At 45.0% G+C, this 22286-nt stretch overlaps 4 protein-coding genes across 11 annotated transcripts in view; 2 read left to right on the top strand and 2 right to left on the bottom strand.

Annotated features, from left to right (window-relative positions):
• The first annotated feature begins 879 nt into the window (after positions 1–879).
• On the top strand, positions 880–5976 carry LOC118511421 (von Willebrand factor A domain-containing protein 8). The gene is made up of 3 exons (XM_036054506.1): positions 880–1296; positions 1372–1799; positions 1984–5976. The coding sequence occupies exons 1-3, from the start codon at positions 1086–1088 to the stop codon at positions 5599–5601; spliced, it is 4257 nt and encodes a 1418-aa protein (XP_035910399.1). The 5' UTR covers positions 880–1085; the 3' UTR covers positions 5602–5976.
• Positions 5977–7977: 2001 nt separating this feature from the next.
• Positions 7978–11498, bottom strand: LOC118511700 (solute carrier family 35 member E1 homolog). The gene is made up of 4 exons (XM_036055114.1): positions 11344–11498; positions 10342–11270; positions 9680–10014; positions 7978–9609 (listed from the first exon to the last, which is right to left on the bottom strand). Exons 2-4 carry the CDS (start codon positions 10820–10822, stop codon positions 9049–9051), a joined length of 1377 nt encoding a protein of 458 aa, XP_035911007.1. The 5' UTR covers positions 10823–11270; positions 11344–11498; the 3' UTR covers positions 7978–9048.
• A 5408-nt stretch (positions 11499–16906) lies between these two features.
• LOC118511958 (vitamin K epoxide reductase complex subunit 1) lies at positions 16907–19180 on the bottom strand. Of its 2 annotated transcripts, none has more exons than XM_036055680.1 (2): positions 18484–19180; positions 16907–17551 (listed from the first exon to the last, which is right to left on the bottom strand). In XM_036055680.1, the coding sequence occupies exons 1-2, from the start codon at positions 18666–18668 to the stop codon at positions 17188–17190; spliced, it is 549 nt and encodes a 182-aa protein (XP_035911573.1). In that variant the 5' UTR covers positions 18669–19180; the 3' UTR covers positions 16907–17187. The 2 variants fall into 2 exon arrangements, with proteins under 2 accessions (XP_035911573.1, XP_035911582.1); XM_036055689.1 differs by having other exon boundaries at positions 16907–17533; positions 18484–19179.
• Positions 19181–21713: 2533 nt separating this feature from the next.
• The window catches only part of LOC118511362 (trithorax group protein osa), a 103333-nt gene continuing 102760 nt past the window's right edge, over positions 21714–22286 (top strand). For 5 of the 7 annotated variants that reach the window (XM_036054368.1, XM_036054405.1, XM_036054395.1 and 2 more), the window contains exon 1: positions 21716–22257. The gene's annotated coding sequence lies outside the window, so the exon portion shown is untranslated. Of the gene's footprint in view, positions 22258–22286 lie in introns of all 7 variants that reach the window. The other 2 variants (XM_036054375.1, XM_036054385.1) reach the window with 1 other exon arrangement.

Genomic DNA, 22286 nt, shown 5'->3' with positions numbered 1-22286 from the left:
CGAACTTTTTGACTCAGAGATAACGAGAGGACGATCTAGTGATCAAACCACTGAAGCTCTGAAACTTCTATTTTTTTTTATATGGACATTCTGTTTTCCAGTGGTTTAAGCATAATTTGTGGCGCATGGGCCCCCACTCACGGCGCACACTTTTCGGTACTTAGTTATCTTAAATTTAAGTAGCATGAGCAAAAATGAGCAAAAATGGGAAAACGGCGAAAGCATTGTTGAGTAGCTTTTGTCTTTTTCACAAACCTGAATGCTCAGTCTTTTAACCCCTGCTAAATGTGGTCGTTTTACATTCCGTTTAGACTCAAGCTTTAGTCTAAACGACCCCGTTCAGAAGTCTTTTAAGCAATTTGTGGCGCTTGGGGGGTGGTTTCTAGTCAGACCTTATCCCATCTATTCACACTTTAGGCCAAACTTTATCCCATATACATACACACACTGAAAAAGCTTTCAAATTACGAAACGTGTAGAACCGGCTTAATCTGCTGCTGATGTAACCATATGTCTGCTGTTAAAATCAAATGTGAACGAAACAAAAATCATAGTACAACTGTTTATCAGACATGTATCATTTTGTTTATATGCTTTATTAAACCGAATGCAATATGTTATGCTTTTGCCGCATTGATTTATGATTTTAAACAAAATTCAATGTTTCTGAATTTCTTTTAAATGAAAAAGGTAGCTTACGTTGTTCATACAATCAAATATTGTTCTTTTTTTTCAAGCGGAAAATGTCATTTAAACTTTTCCTTTTTTTATTGTTTTGTCTTTTTTCTACACACTTTCACAACAAGCAAATAATTGCGTACTTGGGCTAAGAGAAAGAGCGAGCAAGAGAGATAGTTGAGGCCCTCACTCTCGCCCGACTGTCAAAATCAGCTGCCAAAACAGACAAACATTGTCCGGTTGTTGCCTATCGTCGTGTGTGCCGAGTGCCGACGATGAACACGCAACTAGTGAAACAGACTTTGACCCCGACCACCGGATCAGCTTTAATTGGAGTTAACTAACCACGGGACGTTGTCCAGCTTCCCCCTTTCGCCCGACCCCTAGTTGCCAGTGCCTGTGCCACCATGCAGCGTAACGTGCAAACAATCAGGCGCATGAACGTGCTGCAGCGTATCCTGGCCCACCAGCAACCGACGTTAGCGGAAAGTACCGGCGTGTCATGGAACCGTCACTACGCAACCAGCAACACCACCACCGGTGGCACCATCCAGATAGACGACGTGGAGAAAGAGATCGACGTACCACTGCGTCCCGAACTGGTCCCGAATGGTTATGGTATGTGGGCAGCTCACTTCCTGCAATTCCCACTTGGAAACTAGGCAGGATTAACAGTCAATCGTTTCTTTGCAGTTAGCATCAGCGAAACCGGTGAGGCTGCGCTGTCTCAAACGCGCCTTCATCATCTCCGCTGGATGCTTCAGAAGGATAAGCTCGGCCAAGACATACTGCTGCTCGGGCGGCCCGGCGGTTTGCGGCGCCGCATCGTGATGCAGTACTCGGAGCTAACGCGTCGTGAAGTCGAATACATACTGCTGAACCGCGACACGACCGAAAGTGATTTGAAGCAGCGGCGTGAAATATTGGATGGGACCGCGTCCTACCACAATCAGAGTGCGGTCCGTGCTGCGATCGAGGGTCGCATACTGCTGATCGAGGGTGTGGAGAAAACCGAACGTAATGTGTTGCCGATTTTGAACAATCTGCTGGAAAATCGAGAAATGCACCTGGAGGATGGAAGGTTTCTGATAGCGGCCAAAAATTACGATGCTTTGCTAGAGGTGAGTGATACCATAGAGAGTCGGTCAAGTAATTAAACCTATGGATCTGCTGGAGACAATGTTGCTATGGTGTGATTAGTGCTGGCGAGCATAAACAAAGTCTATAACAGATTATCTCGTACAGCTCATCGCAGTTGACGTTATCAAAACATAGAAGTCAACAAATCTCTTTTTCAACCAACAGCGCTTCAGCCGTGACCAGCTGGACAAATGGGGTTTGGTGCGTGTGTCGGAAAAGTTTCGCGTCATTGCACTGGGACTCCCTGTCCCTCGGTACCGTGGTTCACCGCTCGATCCACCGCTCCGTTCCCGGTTCCAAGCACGCGATATTGCTGAACTACCGTACGTGGAGGTACTGACCGAAGCAAAAGCTCTTGCGGGTCCGTTAGACCACCCGGAAGTGTTGACTAAGCTCGTATCGTTCGCTTTCGGCATCCAGTCCGCTTCGGCCCTGCTGCCCGATTTTCCCATCGATAACCTACGGTACGCTGGACTGTTGCTACGCAATAATGGCACACTGACCGAGCAAGAGTTGCTAAGACGATTCTATCCTTACCCGGTGTTTCTCGCGAAGGAAGGTAGCTCGTACGTGACCGGGTTGATGGAATCGCTTAAATTTGCGCCTGAAAGTGATGGAGGGCATGGAATGGAAATTGATGGTGTTAGCAAACGGGACGATGGACTGCTCAACGTACGATTGCGCTCGCCCAGTAAAATGGCCGAGTTTCAACTAGCCCAAGGAACCGCTAGCCCGCTGGAAGATAAGCGTCAACCATTCATACCAACGTCCTACCAAAACGGGCTGCTGGCGGAACTGCTGCAAACCATTGCCGTCGGTGACGTTTGTCTCGTTGGCCCGAAAGGGTGCGGAAAATCGATTCTGGCCGAACAGCTGTGCCGGTTGCTGAACGACCAGCACATGGAAGCGATGGTGCTGTACCAGGACATGACAGCGCGCGATCTGCTGCAGAAGCGTACCACACGTCTGAACGGTGACACAGTCTGGCAGGATTCACCGCTACTGATGGCAGCCCTTGCCGGACATGCGATCGTGCTAGATGGTGTACATCGGTTGCATCACAGCACGCTCGGTATATTGCACCGACTGGTACACGATCGCGAGCTCCAGCTGTACGATGGTAGGCGCCTGCTGTCCCACGAACGTTACGATCGATTGCAAACAGCACAACCCGACCAGGATCTAACAGCACGCGGCATGCTACGCATCCATCCAGGCTTTCGCATAATAGCACTAGCAGAACCGGCGCAAAATGTTGGTACGGATGGGGCCGGCGTACCTACACGAAGTGGTCCATCCGGTGCGTGGATCAGTGCAGAAACGCTCAGCCTATTCCTTTTCCACGAGGTGCGTGGTTTGAGTGAACGCGAGGAACGCCACGTACTGGACAAACTGTACGGCCCGATAAGCGATACGATGGAACAGATACTGCGCGTTGCGCACCATCTGCGCACATCGTCCGATCCGGTCCAGCAGACACTGGCCGGAAATCTTTCCACCCGCCAGCTTTTGCGCATCGCCCGCCGGTTGCATCAGTACGGGGAGGATCGTAATGCAGCCGACCTACTGCACGCCACATTCCTGAGCAAGTTTATGCCTAGCTTGCCACGCAACGTGCTCGATTCGGCGATGCGCCGCTATCTGCCAAACTACACTGGACCTAGCAACGAAGAGGCAAACACCATCAGGAACCCAATTACGGTGGAGCAAACCGAAGATTCGGTACGCATTGGACGTACCAGTGTGCCACGTTATCGTACGGAAGCGGTCAGCAAGATACCGGACATTGTGTTCTACGACTTGCCGCAACATCTACGACTAATGGAGCGTCTCCTGCAGGACTTTCTGCTCGGTGAACATCTCTTGCTGGTGGGAAATCAGGGTGTGGGCAAGAACAAAATCGTGGATCGTTTACTACAGCTGATGGGACGCCCGAGGGAGTACATACAGCTGCACCGAGACACCACGGTGCAATCGCTTACGCTACAGGCCACAGTACGCGATGGACGGATCGAGTACGAGGACTCGCCGCTGGTGAAGGCGGTACGGTACGGTCACGTGCTGGTGGTGGACGAAGCGGACAAAGCACCGGTACACGTAACCTGCATCCTGAAGACACTCGTCGAGAACGGTGAGATGCTACTATCGGATGGGCGTAAGATTTGCCCACCGAGCACATCCACCGATGCGAAGGTGGCGGACGGCTTCCTGCCTACGCATCCCGACTTCCGAATGATTGTGCTCGCGAACCGACCCGGGTTCCCATTCCTCGGAAATGATTTCTTTGCCGCACTGGGTGATTTATTCGCGTGCCACGCGGTGGACAATCCATTGCCCGAGTCGGAGATGTTCCTGTTGCAACAGTACGGCCCGTCGGTACCGGTCGCTACCATACGTCGGTTGGTGGATGCGTTTGCGGAGCTGCGCGAAATGGCGGATGCGGGTACGCTGCACTATCCTTACTCGACGCGCGAAGTTGTCGCGATAGTGCGCCATTTGGAGCGCTTCCCGTCCGATGCACTGGCGGAAGTGATTGGCAATGTGTTGGATTACGATCGGTACGCGCCGGAAACGTTGGACCAAGTAACAGCGGTGCTGTTACGCCACGGACTACCGATAGGAGAGTATGCGGAGGGTTGTGAAGCGATTGCGGCGATGCGACGCCAGCGCGAACTGCAGCTTACGGTGCGTAGCCACAGTGGGAAGGATGTGGCTGGGCCGAAGCACGGTAAGGTTGACCCGAACAACGATCCGCACGTTGGTGGGAACACGTGGGCGGGTGGTACTGGAGGCCGGGATACGGCCGGGCTCGGTGGGAAAGGTGGACCGTACCGATTGGACGCGGGGCACAAGGTGCATCAGCTGTCCGACGCGGAAAAGGACGACATACCGGAGGAGGTAAAGCAGGCAGCACGCGAAATGAACCGCAAAGCGTTCGAAGAGAAGCTGCGTGAAATCCAGATGAGCCCGTACGAGCACAAGGTGTACGAACAGTATGCGGAACCGGTTCGCCGACAGGTTCAGCAGTTGCGGATTACCTTGCAGGCATTGCAAGCCCGGGCTCGCGAGCGCCAGTGGCAGCGACATCGAAGTGCTGGCGAACTAGACGACACAAAGCTGGTCGAGGGGTTGACGGGTGAACGAGCGATCTACAAGCAGCGGGCCGAGCAAGATCCGGAACCGGGTCAACCGCAGGAGAAACCCAAACGCTTGAAGTTGGTGGTGGACGTGTCTGGCTCGATGTACCGCTTCAACGGGTACGATGGACGGCTGGACCGTGAGCTGGAAGCGACCGTAATGGTAATGGAAGCGTTCGATGGATTCGAGGGCAAAATCCGGTACGATATCGTTGGGCACAGCGGGGAAGCGGTTGCCGTCCCGTTCGTAAACGAAAACAACCCACCGAAGGACGCGAAACGCCGGCTAGAAACGATCAAGATGATGCATGCGCACGCACAGTTCTGTTGGAGCGGCGACCATACGCTTGCCGCGACCGAGCAGGCAGTCGACGAGCTTGCCAAGGAGGACTGTGACGAAGCGATCGTGATCGTGCTGAGCGATGCTAATTTGGCCCGGTACGGTATTACGCCGCGGAAACTAAACACTGCGCTTGCCCGCCAATCACCGAGGGTGCAAGCGTACGTCATCTTCATCGGCAGCCTGGACGATGAGGCGAAGGTGGTGGCGGAAAATATGACCGCTGGCAAGGCGTTTGTGTGCATGGATCTGGACCAGCTGCCGCAGATCATGCGCCAAATCTTTGCTGCCTCGTTGCTGCAGTAAAGGAGGTCGCGATACCCAACACAGACCCAATTTTAAATACTAGGTAGAATTAGAGCTATGGACTCTACTCAGTGCTAAACGGAAGTACTCCCACAACACGAACCTCCAGTTCAAATGGTATGCATGTAGATAGTGGTTACAGAGTGATGGGATACCTGTGTATGTGTAGGGAAAATAGTTACGCTATAGACAATATACCTTTTTACAACCCTGTACCTTATCAACTTTCTTTGCTTAATGACAAGCAATACAGACGGATGTTCCAGAGTGATGTCTCCATAGTTTTCCATACAATGAATTACACCGAGCAGCACCGTAATGGTTACATTGTTGAATTGTTATCATAATATATACGTTTGCTACACCGATTGTGATGCGAGATAAGATTTCAATTTTCTTGTGTTGTTCCATTCGAAATCGCATTACGTGTTGCAATGTTTTCAAAAATTCGAACTGTTTTTCGAATAGGCCGTGGAGGCCAATTGCAAGCAACTCAAGCACTTTGGCCTAGGCATTCGACGAGAAGACTACTTAATTACTTACTTAATCGGAACTTCAACCGCTTCGCGGCCTTGGCCTGCTGCAACAATCCTCCCAACCGCCCACGGTTCCACGCCTTCGTCTGCCAATCGGTTATTCCGGCCGTTCTGGCGGACGAATCAACGCCATCACTCCATCTCAATTTGGGCCTACCACGCCTCCTCTGTCCGTGTGGACGGCCTAAAAGGACTTTACGGGCTGGGTCGTCCGGTGTCATTCTCATGACGTGGCCAGCCCACCGGAGCCTGGCGAGTCTAATGCGCTGCTCGATAGTGAGATCATCGTACAGCTCGTAGAGCTCGTCATTGTAGCGGCTCCTCCATTGTCCTTCCACACATACGGGGCCAAAAATCCTTCTGAGCATCTTCCTCTCGAACGCCGGCTAAGAGGGCTTCGTCAGTTTTGGACAGAGTCCATAAGTCTCAGAGGCGTATGTGAGCACTGTAGACTATAAATGTTTTGTACAGTCCCAGCTTCCTCCGTCGCGACAGAACGGAGCTGTTGGCTGGCTAGCAGCGAGCACCCTTGCGCGTAACTCAACATCAATGACTGACTTTTAATCAGATAGGTGAAGTTTTGGACGGCTTCGAAGGTGCGGTCACCTATCTATACATAACCCTTGAGTAGATCAGTATTTGTTAGCATGGCCGCTGGTGGTGTTACCATCATTTTGGTTTTCGCATCGTTAATCTCCACCCGAGGTTTTATGCCGCTCGCTCAATCCTTTGGTAATCTTCTGGTACATAGGAGAACCTCAAACCAATGATATCTATGTCATCAGCGTATGCCACGATCTGGATTGACTTATAGTAGATAGTCCCCAAAGTTTCCTCCTCCGAGTCACGGATGGCTTTCTCTAGCGCCAGATTGAAAAGGAGACAGGCAAGCCAGGCATCTCCCTAACGCAGACCCTTGGTGGTAGCAAAGGGCCCTGATAGTTTTCCTGTAATGTTGGCCATTGTCATTCTTACAAGTCTAAGGCAAGTTTAGCCGGGATTCCAAAAGAGGTCATTGCGTTGGATAGGCTTACACTCGCTTTGCTGTCATATGCGGCTTTAAAATCAATTAAGAGATGGTGAAGCTGCTGCTCCGCCATCTTCTCCAAGATTCACCGCATCGTGAAGATCTAGTCAGTGGTTGATTTTCCGTTTCGGAATCCTCTTTGATAGTTTCCGACTATCTCTTAAACGAATGGGACAAGTCGATCTTGTAAGATAAGGGAGAAATTCTTGTAGGCGGTATTCAACAAGACGAAAAGATTACAGTTACATAAAAACACACCAAATATAACCTTTTTTGAGCTATGGAACATATTAAATTTACTCATAGCCACATCCTCCCGTCAACATTTATTTTCCACATTTCTGACCCCTCATTTTCGCATTTCGCTTTCCACCATTTCCTTTTTCGTTTTCGTTTTATTTGTTTTGCTAAGCAAATTTAATTGTTTTAGAACGAAAAACCAGGTTTTTAAACAAATTGTCTAGCGGTTTTTAACATTTCGTCTTCTGCTTCCAATTACGCAAAATCTTACTTCTTGCGGGTTGGTGGTTAGATTTTCTATTCTACTTCTTCTTATTCTTCTTCCTTGGCACTACAACCTCGAAAGGTCTCGGGCCTGCCATTTCTGGCGCTCTGTGACTTGATTTTACCCGTACCTGGATAGTCAGAGCTGCGTACGGGGAGGCGGTCCAGATGGGATTTTAACCTGCCCGGTCCTGCTGTGTGAAGACCGGCGCCACTGTCGCCTCGGCCACTGGACCACCTCAAGGGTTTTCTATTAGCTACTAATATTTTAATAATGAGAAAAAAACAATTACTTAAAAAAAAGGAATATACAAAGTGAAACAATATTTAACAAAGAACAAAAATGGGTGTAGAAACAAGCAGCGCTGAGCAAAAACTCAGATGTGGATGACGTTTAATGATTTTCGTGTTGCTCTCAGCATCAAGATCGATCCTATGCGCTGTTACCTGTCTTTCTAAGTACACACAGAGGTAACCGTAATACAATCGCGTGTGTGTGTTGAACGTAAAACTAATATTGCTTAAGAAACGTTAACAGATACGTGGAAAAGATAAATCATAGATAATCGTAACGATCAAAACGCCGGAAAAAATGGAAAAAAGGAACGCATCATACGCACACATCACCACTCCGTTCCGTCACCCGCTTCTTGTCTCACGCAACCGTTACAGTCTTGGGCTAAAAGATTTCGGGCACGTGAAACTCATTCCCCCAATTTTCCTAACTATGTACATTTTCTAATAACAAACACGCGATATATGTATGCACGTTGACGGTCGGCAAACCAATCGCAACGATGACCAGCTGCTGCTGCAGCACAGGACACAGACTTGGTGCTTACAGTGAGACAAAAAACAATTCGCCTTATTTGAAAAAAAATACTGTCGTTGTAGAAATGATGGTTTGCTTAAATTGTTGTGAAGTTATAACCGTCTCCCAAGAATTATTTTCACTCTTGCGAAAAAAAAAAACAAAAAAGAAAATAATTCCTATTCTATGTCCTAGCTTCGTCACACAGGTAATGGTTATTCAAACAGAAAAAGCAGTTTCTAGCAAAGTATTAACTAACTTTCCCCCACCAAGTGGCTAAGCATCTGTGGCAAAACAATACATCGCGCGCATGTGTGTGTGTGCGTGTATGTGTGTCTTCTATATTACAAAGGGAGGTGTTTCAGTCGCGCTAATCGGGTCGTCGGGACAGTCGTTATTATTGTAAGACATATAAATTACTACCGCACTATAACCACGTTGTCCCACGCAGCACGGCGCTCAGCTAATTAGCTACGTTTTGCCGTTTGTTGTCGTTCTTCCGTCCCTAGCGCTCAGGCATGGATCAGGTCCCGTCCATTTCTATCCGTTTTTCATCGCAGAACGCTGCCTTAAACGAACAGTAACCTACCGTTGGTACTGCTGCTGTTCGACGTGGCCATATTCGACGATACGGTGATCGGGATGGTTGGTGCTACGCTGGGCATCAAACTGTGCACGGTCGTGCCCATCGCGGACGCACCACCATTCGCTAGCAGTACATTCTCCGGCACCGGAACACCGCCATTCGCGTGCAGCGGAGCGTACTGATACCGTCGCCCGTTGCTGTTGCTGGCAAGGGTGGAGCTGGAACCCTTCGTACCGGCACCGTCTTTCGCACCGTACGCGTACGGTAGCAGTGTGTCCTGCTGGCGGCGGGCAAAGTACTTTGCCCGATTGTAGCACAGCACGCCCAGTATCGCCACCAGCATGCCGAGCACGTTCAGCCAGGTCACCGGGTTGCCCAGGACGAACAGCGAGATGGCGATGACGAAGATGCGCTTGCTCGCGCTTGCCACCGCGTACGTAAGCGGCGTCACCAGCGACAGCACACTGAACGCGAGGATATTCTGCAGCCAGTTCAGCACACCGTCGGTAAACAGCAGCGCAATCACCCGATAGTCTCCCGTCACCTGGAAAAAAGCACTCATGTGAATTCTATGTATAAAATGGGAGCAGAGAAATTGTTTCGGGATACGTTACGATCGATGGATGCTTCATCACGTTGAACAGATCGACATAGATCCAAACCGGGAGAAACATAAATAGTGCCAACCGGCCGAGGATGTGCAGCAGCCGCAGATGGTGTACGCCCGTCTCCTTGAGCACCTTCTTGGAGAAGATGTTCTGCAGCGAGAAGCCCATCGTCGCAATCAGTGCACTGATCAGCCCGATCACGTCGAACGAAAGCTCCGTCAAGGTGGCAATACCGACGCCGACAATGATTGGCATCAGCGAGAGATATACGGCTTTCGTTTGTCGTTCGCGCATTATCACCCGGGACAGGATCACCGTGAACAGGGGCATCGTTGCTTTCACTGTAAAAAAAACGGAAAGATATCAGCATTAGTGAGAGTTTGCGAGCTGGACAGCAGGTTCTTTAAATTAGATTTGCATTAAATCGTTTGATGGGTTGGGTTGATTGTTGGATTTTGAAGGATGTGATTGATTGCTGGAGAACCACCGATGAAGGCCATGCCATTTTTGGGCACTCCTTGATTGATTGCACCCCTTCATCCGGGGTACTTAGGCAACTGTCTCTGAGCGGGATTTTATATTCTGCCGTGTTAAGTCCGTACGAACCACCTGTACTAGTCAAACAAAAACAAAGCATTAGGGGCCCATTTTTCCAACCCGCCACTAACCTGTGTGAGCATACGAAACCGGCACCTTCCAGATGGAAATGTGGGACGTTACCGAGGCCAAAAATTTGCCCAGCGCCAGCGGCACGATGAACGTGAAGTAGTAGCGCCAAGAAATGTCCACATACTTCCGGACGCCCCACAGATTGAAGAACGGTCCACTGTACACGGTAATGCTGGTCAGCTGTATCATCGTAACCGTCATCGGGTACGGGAACTCGCTCAGGATCATCTTCCCGATGACGTTGTTGCTGCTCGACACGATGTACCACAGGATGCACAGAAACACGATGGTCAGCGTTTGGCGCATGCCACCGTCATGGTTCGGTCCGGTTGCCGTAACACCGGTTCCCCCGCCCGCATACCCGTTGTCCAGTAAGGGTGTGTTACCACCACCACCACCACCACTGTTCCGATTACCACCACCAACACTTCGCAACCCACTGACGAGGGTGCCGATCGGACGCTTCAGCAGCATCGCCATGGTGAAAGGCGCACTTGCTGCTCCACTAAATGGTGGTCGTTCGTAACTTTGTATACCGTCGCGGCCCGTAACGCGCTTGACAGATTTGCCGTTTTATTTTTACATACAAGGTAAAGGACAACGATACGTTACTGCGCCCCGAAAACGACGACGACGGGTGTGAACGACGGTGGGCAAAGCAAGCAACAATGGTGCCGAGTGGCAGCGAGAGGTGGAAGATATCCGCAGGAAATATCGCACTGTTGCAACGATTGCCCTATCCGGTTTACTGATCGGTATCACTCTGTCGACGACGTGTGGATAACAAATGCGTTCGTGTACACATTACACACATCTTGCAGATGGCGTTACACTGATGAGCAGGATCGTCGTCGTGGTACTCTGAGGGGAGGGTGTTTGGCTTTCAGCCCGCCAACCGGAAATGGTTTCACTTCGTGCTCTGTACGTTCTGTACTCACAAAATTTTAACCATTAGCACACCGTATCACTTGAAACAACTGCCAACGCGCGCTGGTACGTACCTTGCTTCCAAGCCTCGATATGTGTCCACGAAGCATCCACACTGGCGTTTACCATTGACCACGTCTCAATGCGCTATCGGGGCGGGTAGACTGTGTGCGTACGGTTCGCGATGGAAGTGTGCGTGCACGTACAGGTGAACTGTCAAGCGACCCGACATGGCAGCTGTGTTTTGAGTTGGCTGGCAGCTGCATCGCGATAGGAGAGAGCGAGATGGCATGCTATTGTTGACAACGCACAGCTGGTTGTCAATGCGAGCTAGACAGACGATGATGACGTTTCATGGGACGTTTATGTTTGAAAATTGCTGTGGCGGAAATGCGAGCCTGCACACTTGTACCACTAGCAATTTAACACATCAAAAACTCTTCAATTTACGACGAAAATGCAGCTAGAAAATTATTTCACTCTTTTTATGCTGCAAAATTGGAGTTTAGTCACGCTTGTGATATTTTTTTGTATGAGCAAACATTAAGCAGCGTGAGCATTATGTCTAATTAAAAAAAACCTGAACTCACTTCTAGTAATCCATCACTCCACAGATTGGGATTGTTGCGAACGCGACCAAATAAAATTGAGCTAAACTGACAGGCATGCACGAGTTAGATGAAAAACTTTAAATGACTAAATACCTTTCGTTTAGGATAAATTATCACCGGCAAATATTATTTTAGGTAAAAAACATAAACTCACAGGAAGGCCTCGTACCAAAAGGAAAAATGAAACTATGATAAACAATGGTAACGTGTCAGCACATGTCATAAAACTCGTCGCGAAAATCACTCGCGAATAGAGTAAACGACACACAGGTCAAAATAGGAAAACAAACATACGCACTTGCACTATAGATTTAGCCTATCAAAGTATGCATAGGACGATGCGCGATGCATTTCCCAGAGCCATAAAAAAGGATCCTCCACGTGATCTTACGGTCCGGAAACATAAACAGATAAGAGAGCTTCGCTTCAAGGTTCAGGATACGCCCGACACTAAAGGTTTATGTTACTTCAGGCCGTAAGACGTGCTATCTCTTTCGAACTTTTTCTTTCATTCTAACAACCTAACTTTCGGGATTGTTTTAGTATATAAGACAGGATTTTTTGAGAATAAAATCAACTTGTAGTCTTCACTCCATACGAAGCAGACTTGTGCTTTACGGCTTGTGCGGAAGCGATCGATATTCTCTTTTTCAAGGAAATATCAAAATGTGTATGTTACTATCTTAAAAGTTAACATTGGTGGCTCCAGAGAGGATTTGTAATCCGCAAGTTAGTTCGCGACCATTGATAGTTTCGAACAACGACGGACCGAACCACGAGCAATTTTTAATTCTAGGTTCACGATCAATATCGTCAACCTTATTGTCTTGATTGAACGTTGTGAGTGAAATATTGGTTACAAGCTCATAAAAAGGGCGCCATAAAAGGGTTGATGTGCAATTGTCATTACGACAGTAAACTATTGCTACGACAGTCAGTTAACTGTGAGTAATTGACTAAAATCAAAGTGCATAAGTGCTAAGTGTGATTAAACTATAAAGAAAATAGTGAAAAAACACGGCTTTGATTACTAGAAGAACTACGGCGATTCAGAAGAAAGAATAAGCTATCCACCGAACGTTCAGTGCAGTGATTGTGAACAACCCAAACGGAAGCGAACGGACGGCAGCAAACGGACCCCTAAGACGACATTTACTGGAGAAAACGAAAGAAAAGTCGAAAACAGATTGAATTCTGGTGAGTGCTTTAGATGGTTTCATCTTGTATGTACGAAATTGACGAGACAACCTAAGCCAGATGAGCATTGGTTGTGCGTCAAATGCCAAAAAATAGCCTATGAACTCAATCGGGTTAAGGCAACGGCAAAGGGTCTTGGCACACTAGAGGTAGATAAAACAGAGGCTTTGTTAACGCGTTTAATACTTGCTCAACAAGAGCCGGCAAAAAATCAAACGCAGGAATTTTACAAGCTGTTTTCGTCTATGATTAATAAAGGCCAAGAACCATCGCACATAGAAACACTGGTAAAGAGACAAGCTCTCATGCAGTTAGCAAAATTCGGAGGCAATCCATCAGATTGGCCCAATTTAAAAAAGGCATTTTTTAGTACAACCGAGGAAGGTAAATATAACAATATCGAAAACCTATCTCGACTAAATCAGGCATTATACGGGCCAGCTCTACGAAAAGTTCAGCAGTTATTGATGGATGCCGATAACCTTCCAGAAATAATGGAACACTTAAACAAGGATTTCGGAGACGGATTTCGTAGAATACAATCGAAGGATAATAAAACCGTGGTTGAAGATATGACGATAGCGTTAGAAAATCTCATTTTTAACATCAAATTGATGAATATCTAAACGAGCCAGAATATCTAAACGATCATCGCCTGGTAAGGGAATTGCTAACGAAACTTCCTGAAAATCTAATACCTGCTAGAGCAGAATATATAAACAGGAATTTGTCAAACATCGAGATACAAACGCTCGATGAATTCTGTAATTGGTTGAAGCCGTTTGCGGAAACGATTAAAACGGTCAGTAATCTTAAGGCACAAGGGCGTACGCAGAAAACGTTAACTTTCACGATCAAGGACAAATGCCCAAGGTTTTACAAAACCAGATTCTAGGCGAAAGAAGATTAGACGAAACAGACAAAAAAACCCTTAAATGCCTAATATGCAAAAAATCGCATAATACGACCAAATGTTATGTATTGGTAAAAAGGATTCCGTCTGAGCGAATGAATGTTGCACAGGATAAACGTTTATGTCTTGGTTGTTTGAAGGAAAACAATCATACAATAAGCGAGTGCAAAACTGCACAACACTGCGGAATCGATGGATGCACCGATAAACATCATAAAATGCTTCATGTACCTCAAAATATTGAAAGCGCAGGAGTAAACAATCATCAGGAAAAAAGAATAGCGACGTCAACGCACTTCCAAGTGTTGCCAGTTGAATTAATAAACCTATTAAATAACCTAAACAAAATAAAAACATATGCGCTTTTAGACCCAGGTTCATCCTCAACCCTATTAGAAGAAAAATTTGCGCGTCAACTTAACCTAAATGGGGAAGTAAACCCGCTCCAATTACTTTGGACACAAGGCAAACAGACTGAACACGTAAAAAGTCAAAACGTGGAATTAAGAATCAAGGGTCCAACTAAAAAGGGTATTCTACTGAAGAATGTGAGAACGGTTAAAGATTTGAAATTACCTGTTCAATCTTTAGATTATGATGATCTAAGCAAAAGATATCCTCACCTTGCTAATCTTCCTGTTTCAGGATTTCAAAACATTCAACCCACTATAATGATCGCCTTGAATAACAATCATTTACTGATGGGGTTTAAACATAAATATGGTAAACCCACAGAACCGATATCAATGAGGGCAAGATTAGGTTGGCTTATTTACGGAAAAACAGCCGAAAGCATAGAAGAGGAATATTCCATGATAGTACAAGAGAAAGAAAGTCTTTGTAAAACAATATCCAACAAATATTCAGTAGAAAAGTCTGTATTGAAACCAATTTTTCAAATTTTTCTTCCTACGGATATTGCGAAGTCAAGCTTAAAACAATCAGTAAAAAGACGAAAAATGGAATCTGAAAAAACGATTTGAAGAGATATCAATAGCCATGAGCCTAAGAGAGACATATCCAGGGAGATTCGTCAAAAGGACTACAAATTAATAAATGAAAATTCAGTTTTTCAGGCATCAACCACAAAAAAGAAAAGAAATAGGATTTCTAACTGCACCGCAAACTCCAACGTTTTTATGGAAGTACACATGAAAAAAGATCGAAAAGGATCTATACCTGTAAACACTTTACACGGGAAATACCGCCGTCCAGTCAATGAACTGGCGGATTTGAATGTTTACGGCAAACAAAAGTTTGAATCACCGTTAAACAAGAAACAAAGGCTACCCAATAAAGGACCAATTGAAAGTAGTTTCATAGGAATTCATGAAGAAAATATGATTGAAGAGGTAATTGATAAAGAATTACCAGCAATAAAGATGAAAAGTAAGAAAATAATTCCTGATACAGCAAAAGCCCAGTTTTGACAGCCAGCTCAACGAAAGCTACTGCAATCACACAAACGATTAAGCCTATAGGAAAAAGGCAAATTGGCTTAATCAAAGGCCTCAGGGAATAGTTCCACAATTTATCGACCTTTATATTAATCATGTTATTTCTCTTTTCAGCTGAAGTTCTGGGTAATACAACAAGGGGATTGATTACATATTTGATTGCAACCAACGAACTATTAGCAAAAGAAAATAGCTTCTTGCATGCCACAAAATGATATCAGAAGACAAGAAAATTTATCAAATCAAATTGACACAAATGAAGCGTTCAAGTATTTTAACTTTAAAATTTTTAAGATATTAAACAATCGTCAAATAGACATTGAGAGAGAAAAAAAAAACATTAGTTTTCTGAAAGAGTAGTATTGAAGAGATTAGCTCAAATGTTCGAAAAAATCGACTATGACTCTCTTTATATTAAAAGTCAGGTAATTGCAACGCACCCGCGCAAGGGCTACGCATTTCATCAGTAACGTCTGAGTTCAACCGGCATCAAAGAAGTCTTCAGAGCATCATTCTTCATCCGGCAGAAACAGTTGGTCTGCTATCAACAATTAGATAACATCGGTCAACGTCGAAGGGCACTACGAAGCGGTAATATGCGGTGAGCTGGTGCTTAGATACGAAATTGGCTATCTCAACAAAAAAGTGGAACTTCAAAGGGTGTGCGAAGTCCCAACTATAATCTACGAAAAAATCTAGCTAATGTTCAACTATCAAACGTTCAAGGTCGAACAAATGCTGCATGTCTTGTTAACGCCATCGAGAGACTATTGTTTGACTATAGGCCGAGTCTGATGGAAAGCAAGGTCAAGATGCTGTCAAGATGTCAAGATGTTTAGGGTAAATTATCACCGGCAAATATTATTTTAGGTAAAAAACATAAACTCACAGGAAGGCCTCGTACCAAAAGGAAAAATTAAACTATGATAAACAATGGTAACGTGTCAGCACGTGTCATAAAACTCGTCGCGAAAATCACTCGCGAATAGAGTAAACGACACACAGGTCAAAATAGGAAAACAAACATACGCACTTGCACTATAGATTTAGCCTATCAAAATATGCATAGGACGATGTGCGATGCATTTCCCAGAGCCATAAAAAAAGGATCCTCCACGTGATCTTACGGTCCGGAAACATAAACAGATAAGAGAGCGTCGCTTCAAGGTTCAGGATACGCTCGACACTATAGGTTTATGTTACTTCAGGCCGAAAGACGTGCTATCTCTTTCGAACTTTTTCTTTCATTCTAACAACCTAACTTTCGGGATTGTTTTAGTATATAAGACAGGATTTTTTGAGAATAAAATCAACTTGTAGTCTTCACTCCATACGAAGCAGACTTGTGCTTTACGGCTTGTGCGGAAGCGATCGATTTTTGAAGGAAATATCAAAATGTGTATGATACTACCCTAAAAGTTAACAGGGATGCTTGTGTGTAGTTTTAAAAACTATTGGCTTTCTTGATTTGTTGGAATGATTTTTTTATTGACTAACAATCACAAACATTGAACTATCTTATTTGCTTGAAGATAGTTATTTTTGGCACCGATAACAGTAAAAGCGCTATTCAAAGACGAGATAACGATGAAGCAACGTACGGTACCGAATAAAAAAAAACACAGCAAACTAACACAGTTTAGAAACATTAAAACGAGTTTGTTCACATTGTTGTAACAATCATCTACTAACCGTTCCACGAAGAACTTAACCAAAGATTCGAACAGTGCTGAGTGCTTCCTATTTGGTCTTGCTGACTTTGAAGGCACGCATAACCTGCTCGTCCCGGATCAGTACCTGAATTTTCTGCAGCGCCAGTATCAAGCTGATAAAGTTGACCGCATACGTGGTGACGCACACGATGCACATATCCTCCAGGACGTAGTACAGCAGGTACGCCAGGTACAGCGACAGACAGTTGGACAGCAGTATCAGGTAGCTGTTGAGCCGGGAGATGGCTAAATGGTCACTGAAGCTGAATGCCGCCACGACAAAGTAGTAAAAAATGCCGTAAAAGCCGTTCGGTACATTGAGCAGTGAGTCTTCACCGAGAACCGGTCCAACTATTCCAAATCCGCGGCCATATCTGGAAAAGAGAAGCAAACTATTACCGATAAGTTAAAAGCCGTATTAGTTTACCTTGGAGTGGTCTGTGTGGATGAAGTCTTAACGATACGCATATTTTGGGCTAAAAAAAATCCTAAACTGGTTAGAGACTTCGGGATGAGCTTGGCAGAGGGAGATACAAAAATCCAGACAATGGAAGAGAGCAATTTAAAAGCCATAAAACTGTGCAAGTGTTAAGATATTAATTGGCAGTGTACACAACATGAACAGATAATCCAAAACATCTTCCAGCACTCATGGTAGCAAATATCCCGCTGTTTTACGATGCAACTTTTATTGCATTTTAACAGATGTCGGGCGCGCAAAACCAGTAAGCGCCGCGTGCATGTTGGCTGACAAACGAGAGCGCGCCGGCGCGCTTTATTTTACGCCCGCTATGCACTTTTGTTTGGCGGTTGTTGGGTGTTGGTTTTCGCATATTTATATTTTCCGAGACTTGTTTTCAATTTTGTCTTCCCTCTGTTTGTGTGTGTGCGTGTGTGTTTTCTCATTTGTTTTGCCCGTCACTGTTGGTAGAGTCCCAATACAGGGTCCCAATAGCAAGGCTACCGATCTGCGACAAATTATGCAGACGATAAAGTTTATAGCCCATAAATGCGAAATTCTTAGCATTCGCAACATTCGGCCCCTAAGAGTCCCACAGCAACTGTATATGCAAATGATGCTGTTCTTGTTGTTGATAAGTCATGATTTTGTTTTTGCCTCTGCCAGACGTTTCCCTTTTTTCTGTCGCCTTTTTTTATCGACTCACTGGCGATTCATTTTAGTGGCCAATAAAAATCTACCAACCCCTAAATGATATTAATTTGGGTGCGCGCGTTATTTGGAACACTGCGCTGCTTGAAGCCTTTCATCTTTGCGGCTTATAGTTGCAGCCCCCCCCCCCCCCCCCCTCATTTACCGGCCTACCTTGAGGTGAACACCTTAGTGCAGCTGATGCGCTCGCTAATGTCGCACATCGCTTTGTAGGAATGGTCATGCTCGGCGCGCAGCTCCACGTAGGATGTGTACAGTGACAGCAGGAAGCCACAAACGCTCAAACCCACCAATCCGACCGTGTACGAACACTTGCAATTGCCCGTGAAAATGCTCATCCTTGGTCCGCTGTTCGGTCGTGATTCGGTGGCTGAATCAGAAACGGCGCCGGATCTGCACACGGCAAAACTCAGTCTCCAATTTCGGACTGACTACTCAGCTGCAGGTAAATTAAGCCACGGAAGCTTGTAATGCCAGGCCAGGAACTCTTGAGGTTGTAGCGCCAATGTTGAAGCAGAAGCTTGGTTGTCCGATTCAGCGTCAGCTACAGCTGTTATAATTTAATTGCTATCATCAATCACTTTCCGGGCACGGGTTTTTTCTGCAATACGGGCGTGGTGTTTACGTTGTACGTCGCTCATAGAGCAGTTTGAGCGCTTGGCATTCTACAAACTATGTCACTAAAACGAAAAGAACGTAAAATACGGAACCAAAGCACCCGGCGCTTACTGCACAATCGATACTTAAGGTGCGAGGCGCTGGTCAGAAAGTGATGCACGGCAGAAATTTTGTACGCGACAGCGCTGCAGCATCCATCCAGCTGACGTTTGAAGCTGTGTTTACATGTGACGCGCGTTGCATGGCAGAAGGTCAATAAACAAAGCAGTGTGCGAGAACGTGGTGCGCTGTCATATCGAACCGAACGTTTGTGCGGTTGTGTGGATGCGCGAAGAAGGGCTTTTTTGAATTGACGGTTGAAAACTTCGAGCGGGGGTAGTTTTACAACTTTATTCTCTTGTTTTATCTCCTTTCACTTCGATACGTTAGAAATTTTTTATTGGTATTTGGGCAGTTGTTTAACACACTTGCGAAGGTTTTCTTCTTCAAATTGTCTGTCTATTTAAAATGTCTTTTATTTAAATGATTGAAGTTTCTTAGATAAGAACAAAGCTCAAGCTCTCATTTTTCTCATCATATGTTGACGTGTATCGCCCGTGTATCGCTACAGAAACACATCGACTCAAGAACAGCTTAGCAGCAGAGCCGCCAACCTGAGCAGATGGAAAAGCACTACTTTTCACATTGTAACGAACAACAACATATACCCGAACCGAGAACACAAACGAGGAAAACACAACATATCGCCAGCAAACCCAACTGTCACTCAAGGGCAGCAAACATTCGAAAGGAGGTATTATGTGAAGTGTTTAAAATAAACGATACTCCAAGTTGGTTTAGACTGTTTTCTTTGTAATAAAAATTTTGGAGATTAATTTTGTTCAGGCAACCTCACAGCGCAAAGCCTTCAAATATGTATGCACTTTTTTTGTTGCTTAGAACAACTCACAGAAAAAAAAGATTAACTGTTAGGATTGTGGTTTAATAGATTTTATTTAACTTTACTTGAATTTCATATCTTCCCCAAGTAGAAAAAAATCTACTAAACAACACCGATTTTGAAATGAAATCACAGTTGGAACGATGAAAATTAACTACAAAGGCACAATTGTGTTCATAATAGTAGCAGTTTGAAATGTTACAGCCAAAAATGCATCTTAATGTTAAGTCATGGATAACAAAAATAGTTAAATATTTTTTTATTCATCAAACGCATAAAAACAAACACTTTCGCCTTGTTTATTGAAAACAAAAATCATTCTTTTGTGAGTTTATACCAATACAATTAAAAAAAACACGTTCAAACTAATTCAATGTAATTTTTATTTATTTATTTAAATATTTATTTATTTATTTATTTATTATTACGATTTGACGCCGTATTGTCACCACCGTGTGTCATTAACTGCGAATCATTAACTCACAAAAATAACAATTTTAGAAAATTATCATATCTCGGGCTCGGTCTTTGGTGGTGGTTGAAATAAATTGAATTTTGAACAATACTTTATTTTGAAAACCAAACAATTATCCCACTTATTGTGGTAATTTTGGTTGGAATAATTCCGGAATTTTGCTGTCAAACCAATTTGACAGAAGTTACCATCTATTTACTTGCTGTCACTCTGGAGAAGTAGAATCATTCCATCGCTGAGATCACACATGAAGCATGGGATTTTCTGTCAAAAAGGAGGGGATACAAAAAAATTAACAGAGAAATTTCAGAATTATTCCAACCAAAATTACCACCTATAGGCCTATTACGAACAAGCAATATTAATGTGTCACCCGTGATAGCATGAGCAATGTTATACCAAATTAAAAAAAATTCTCCATGGTCACATATTTTTTCAGCTTAAAGTTGGCATTTCCATTGCATATTGTAGATGATAATCATTATTTTAAGGAAATTTTTCGTGTCTTTTAGACATCCTTTAAACATAAAATGCCGCTGAAATGTTGAGTGCAATAATGCATTTCAACTAAATGTGTTTTTTCTTTATAGGCTTTACAATGCTGTTAAAAATTAATCTTTTAGTGTTTTAGTGTGAAGTTTTCATAACGATCCTAGTGTTTAAGAATAACGTACCATTTCAAATAGGAACTCTTTTTTCGTCCCTGGAACAATGTGATTGGGATTTTTGTATGAATTAATCTACGTTGAAGAATTTAAGTTATGCTCAGCCTGATTCACACGGCGGGGCCGGGGTTCAAATCCCATCCAGACCGCCTCCCCGTTCGTAAAGCTGACTACTTTACTATGGGAAAAATTAAGTCACAGAAAGCCAGAAATGGCATGCCGAGATCTCTCGAGGTTGTAGTGCCAAGGAAGAAGAAGAAGAAGGAGCCTGATTAATTTAAAGTATGGTTTCCAGATTAATCTTTTACTAACAAGAAAATATCTATCAAGTTTAAATATTTGCTTAATACTATTTATGCACCCGCAAGATAAACATTTTTGCAATACGGCCAGGCCATTACAAACGAATTAAAAAAAACTTATTTTTCAATCATTTTTATAAGAAAACACATTTTGAAGTACATTATTTAATCGATTAAATGAACCATCAAACTACAGATCGGAACAAGTATTGTGATTTATTTTAAAAAAAACATAAGTGACTTAAATACAAAAAAAAACATGAACTAAAACTTATCAAAATCCACCTAGAGCTGAAAAAGCATTTGGTGCAGCGATTTCATTGAACGCAGGTGCAGCTGCCTGTCGACGGAATCGAACCACCAGCGAAGAATTTAAATTTTCAGATCAGATTTTTCGGTGAGTTCTACCGTAAGCGCTCACGAGCGGGAGAGCGACAGAGTGAGAACGAAAATCACTCACGCTCCGCTAAAAAGGGCACATACATCTCGTTCGCACTCCCTCGCGCACGTACATTGGCCGTATGCGCGCGCGCCCAATTTCGTATGCGTTCGTGCTTCCCATCTCGCTCTCGCACTCTCCATTTAACCGGTTCTGCTCTCTCGCCGTATTGATCGCGCCATTCTTTTCCAGCAGCGAGCCGCCAGCGCGTGTGCTCGAAATTGATTATAGGCGCTCACTCCCGTACCGAAAAACCTGTGTGATTTTTGAGATTGCGGTGGCGCTGAGCGGGCGCTCACAGCGTTTTCATTGCTGCCAACCTAACGACGCAGCCACGGCTGACCGTTCAGTAAGCGACCGTACTGGAGCGCAGCAGTAGCGCAGAGCAACGGAGCAGCAGCAGCAGCAGCAACAGCAGCAGCAGCAGCAGCTACAGTAGCAACAGCAACCAACACTGTCCCGGAGTGCTGAATTCAAAGAAAACGAAGGTTGTTGCCCGCTAGATCCTTTTTTTCAT

Source organism: Anopheles stephensi, chromosome X, assembly GCF_013141755.1.
Source record: "Anopheles stephensi strain Indian chromosome X, UCI_ANSTEP_V1.0, whole genome shotgun sequence".
Classification (NCBI taxonomy): Eukaryota; Metazoa; Arthropoda; class Insecta; order Diptera; family Culicidae; genus Anopheles; species Anopheles stephensi.
The sequence above is the reverse complement of the archived record's forward strand: the minus strand, read 5'-3'. Positions and strand labels throughout refer to the sequence as shown.

Bases quoted from the DNA above. Each gene is read 5' to 3' on its own strand.
- LOC118511421 (XM_036054506.1), top strand. From the start codon at position 1,086: ATGCAGCGTAACGTGCAAACAATCAGGCGCATGAACGTGCTGCAGCGT. The intron at 1,297-1,371 runs GTATGTGGGCAG...GTTTCTTTGCAG, and splicing joins ACTGGTCCCGAATGGTTATG to TTAGCATCAGCGAAACCGGT. The intron at 1,800-1,983 runs GTGAGTGATACC...TTCAACCAACAG, and splicing joins ATTACGATGCTTTGCTAGAG to CGCTTCAGCCGTGACCAGCT.
- LOC118511700 (XM_036055114.1), bottom strand. From the start codon at position 10,822: ATGGCGATGCTGCTGAAGCGTCCGATCGGCACCCTCGTCAGTGGGTTG. The intron at 10,015-10,341 runs GTTAGTGGCGGG...TTTTTTTTACAG, and splicing joins GGTTTCGTATGCTCACACAG to TGAAAGCAACGATGCCCCTG. The intron at 9,610-9,679 runs GTAACGTATCCC...GCTTTTTTCCAG, and splicing joins TGATGAAGCATCCATCGATC to GTGACGGGAGACTATCGGGT.
- LOC118511958 (XM_036055680.1), bottom strand. From the start codon at position 18,668: ATGAGCATTTTCACGGGCAATTGCAAGTGTTCGTACACGGTCGGATTG. The intron at 17,552-18,483 runs GTAGGCCGGTAA...TATCGGTAATAG, and splicing joins ACTAAGGTGTTCACCTCAAG to TTTGCTTCTCTTTTCCAGAT.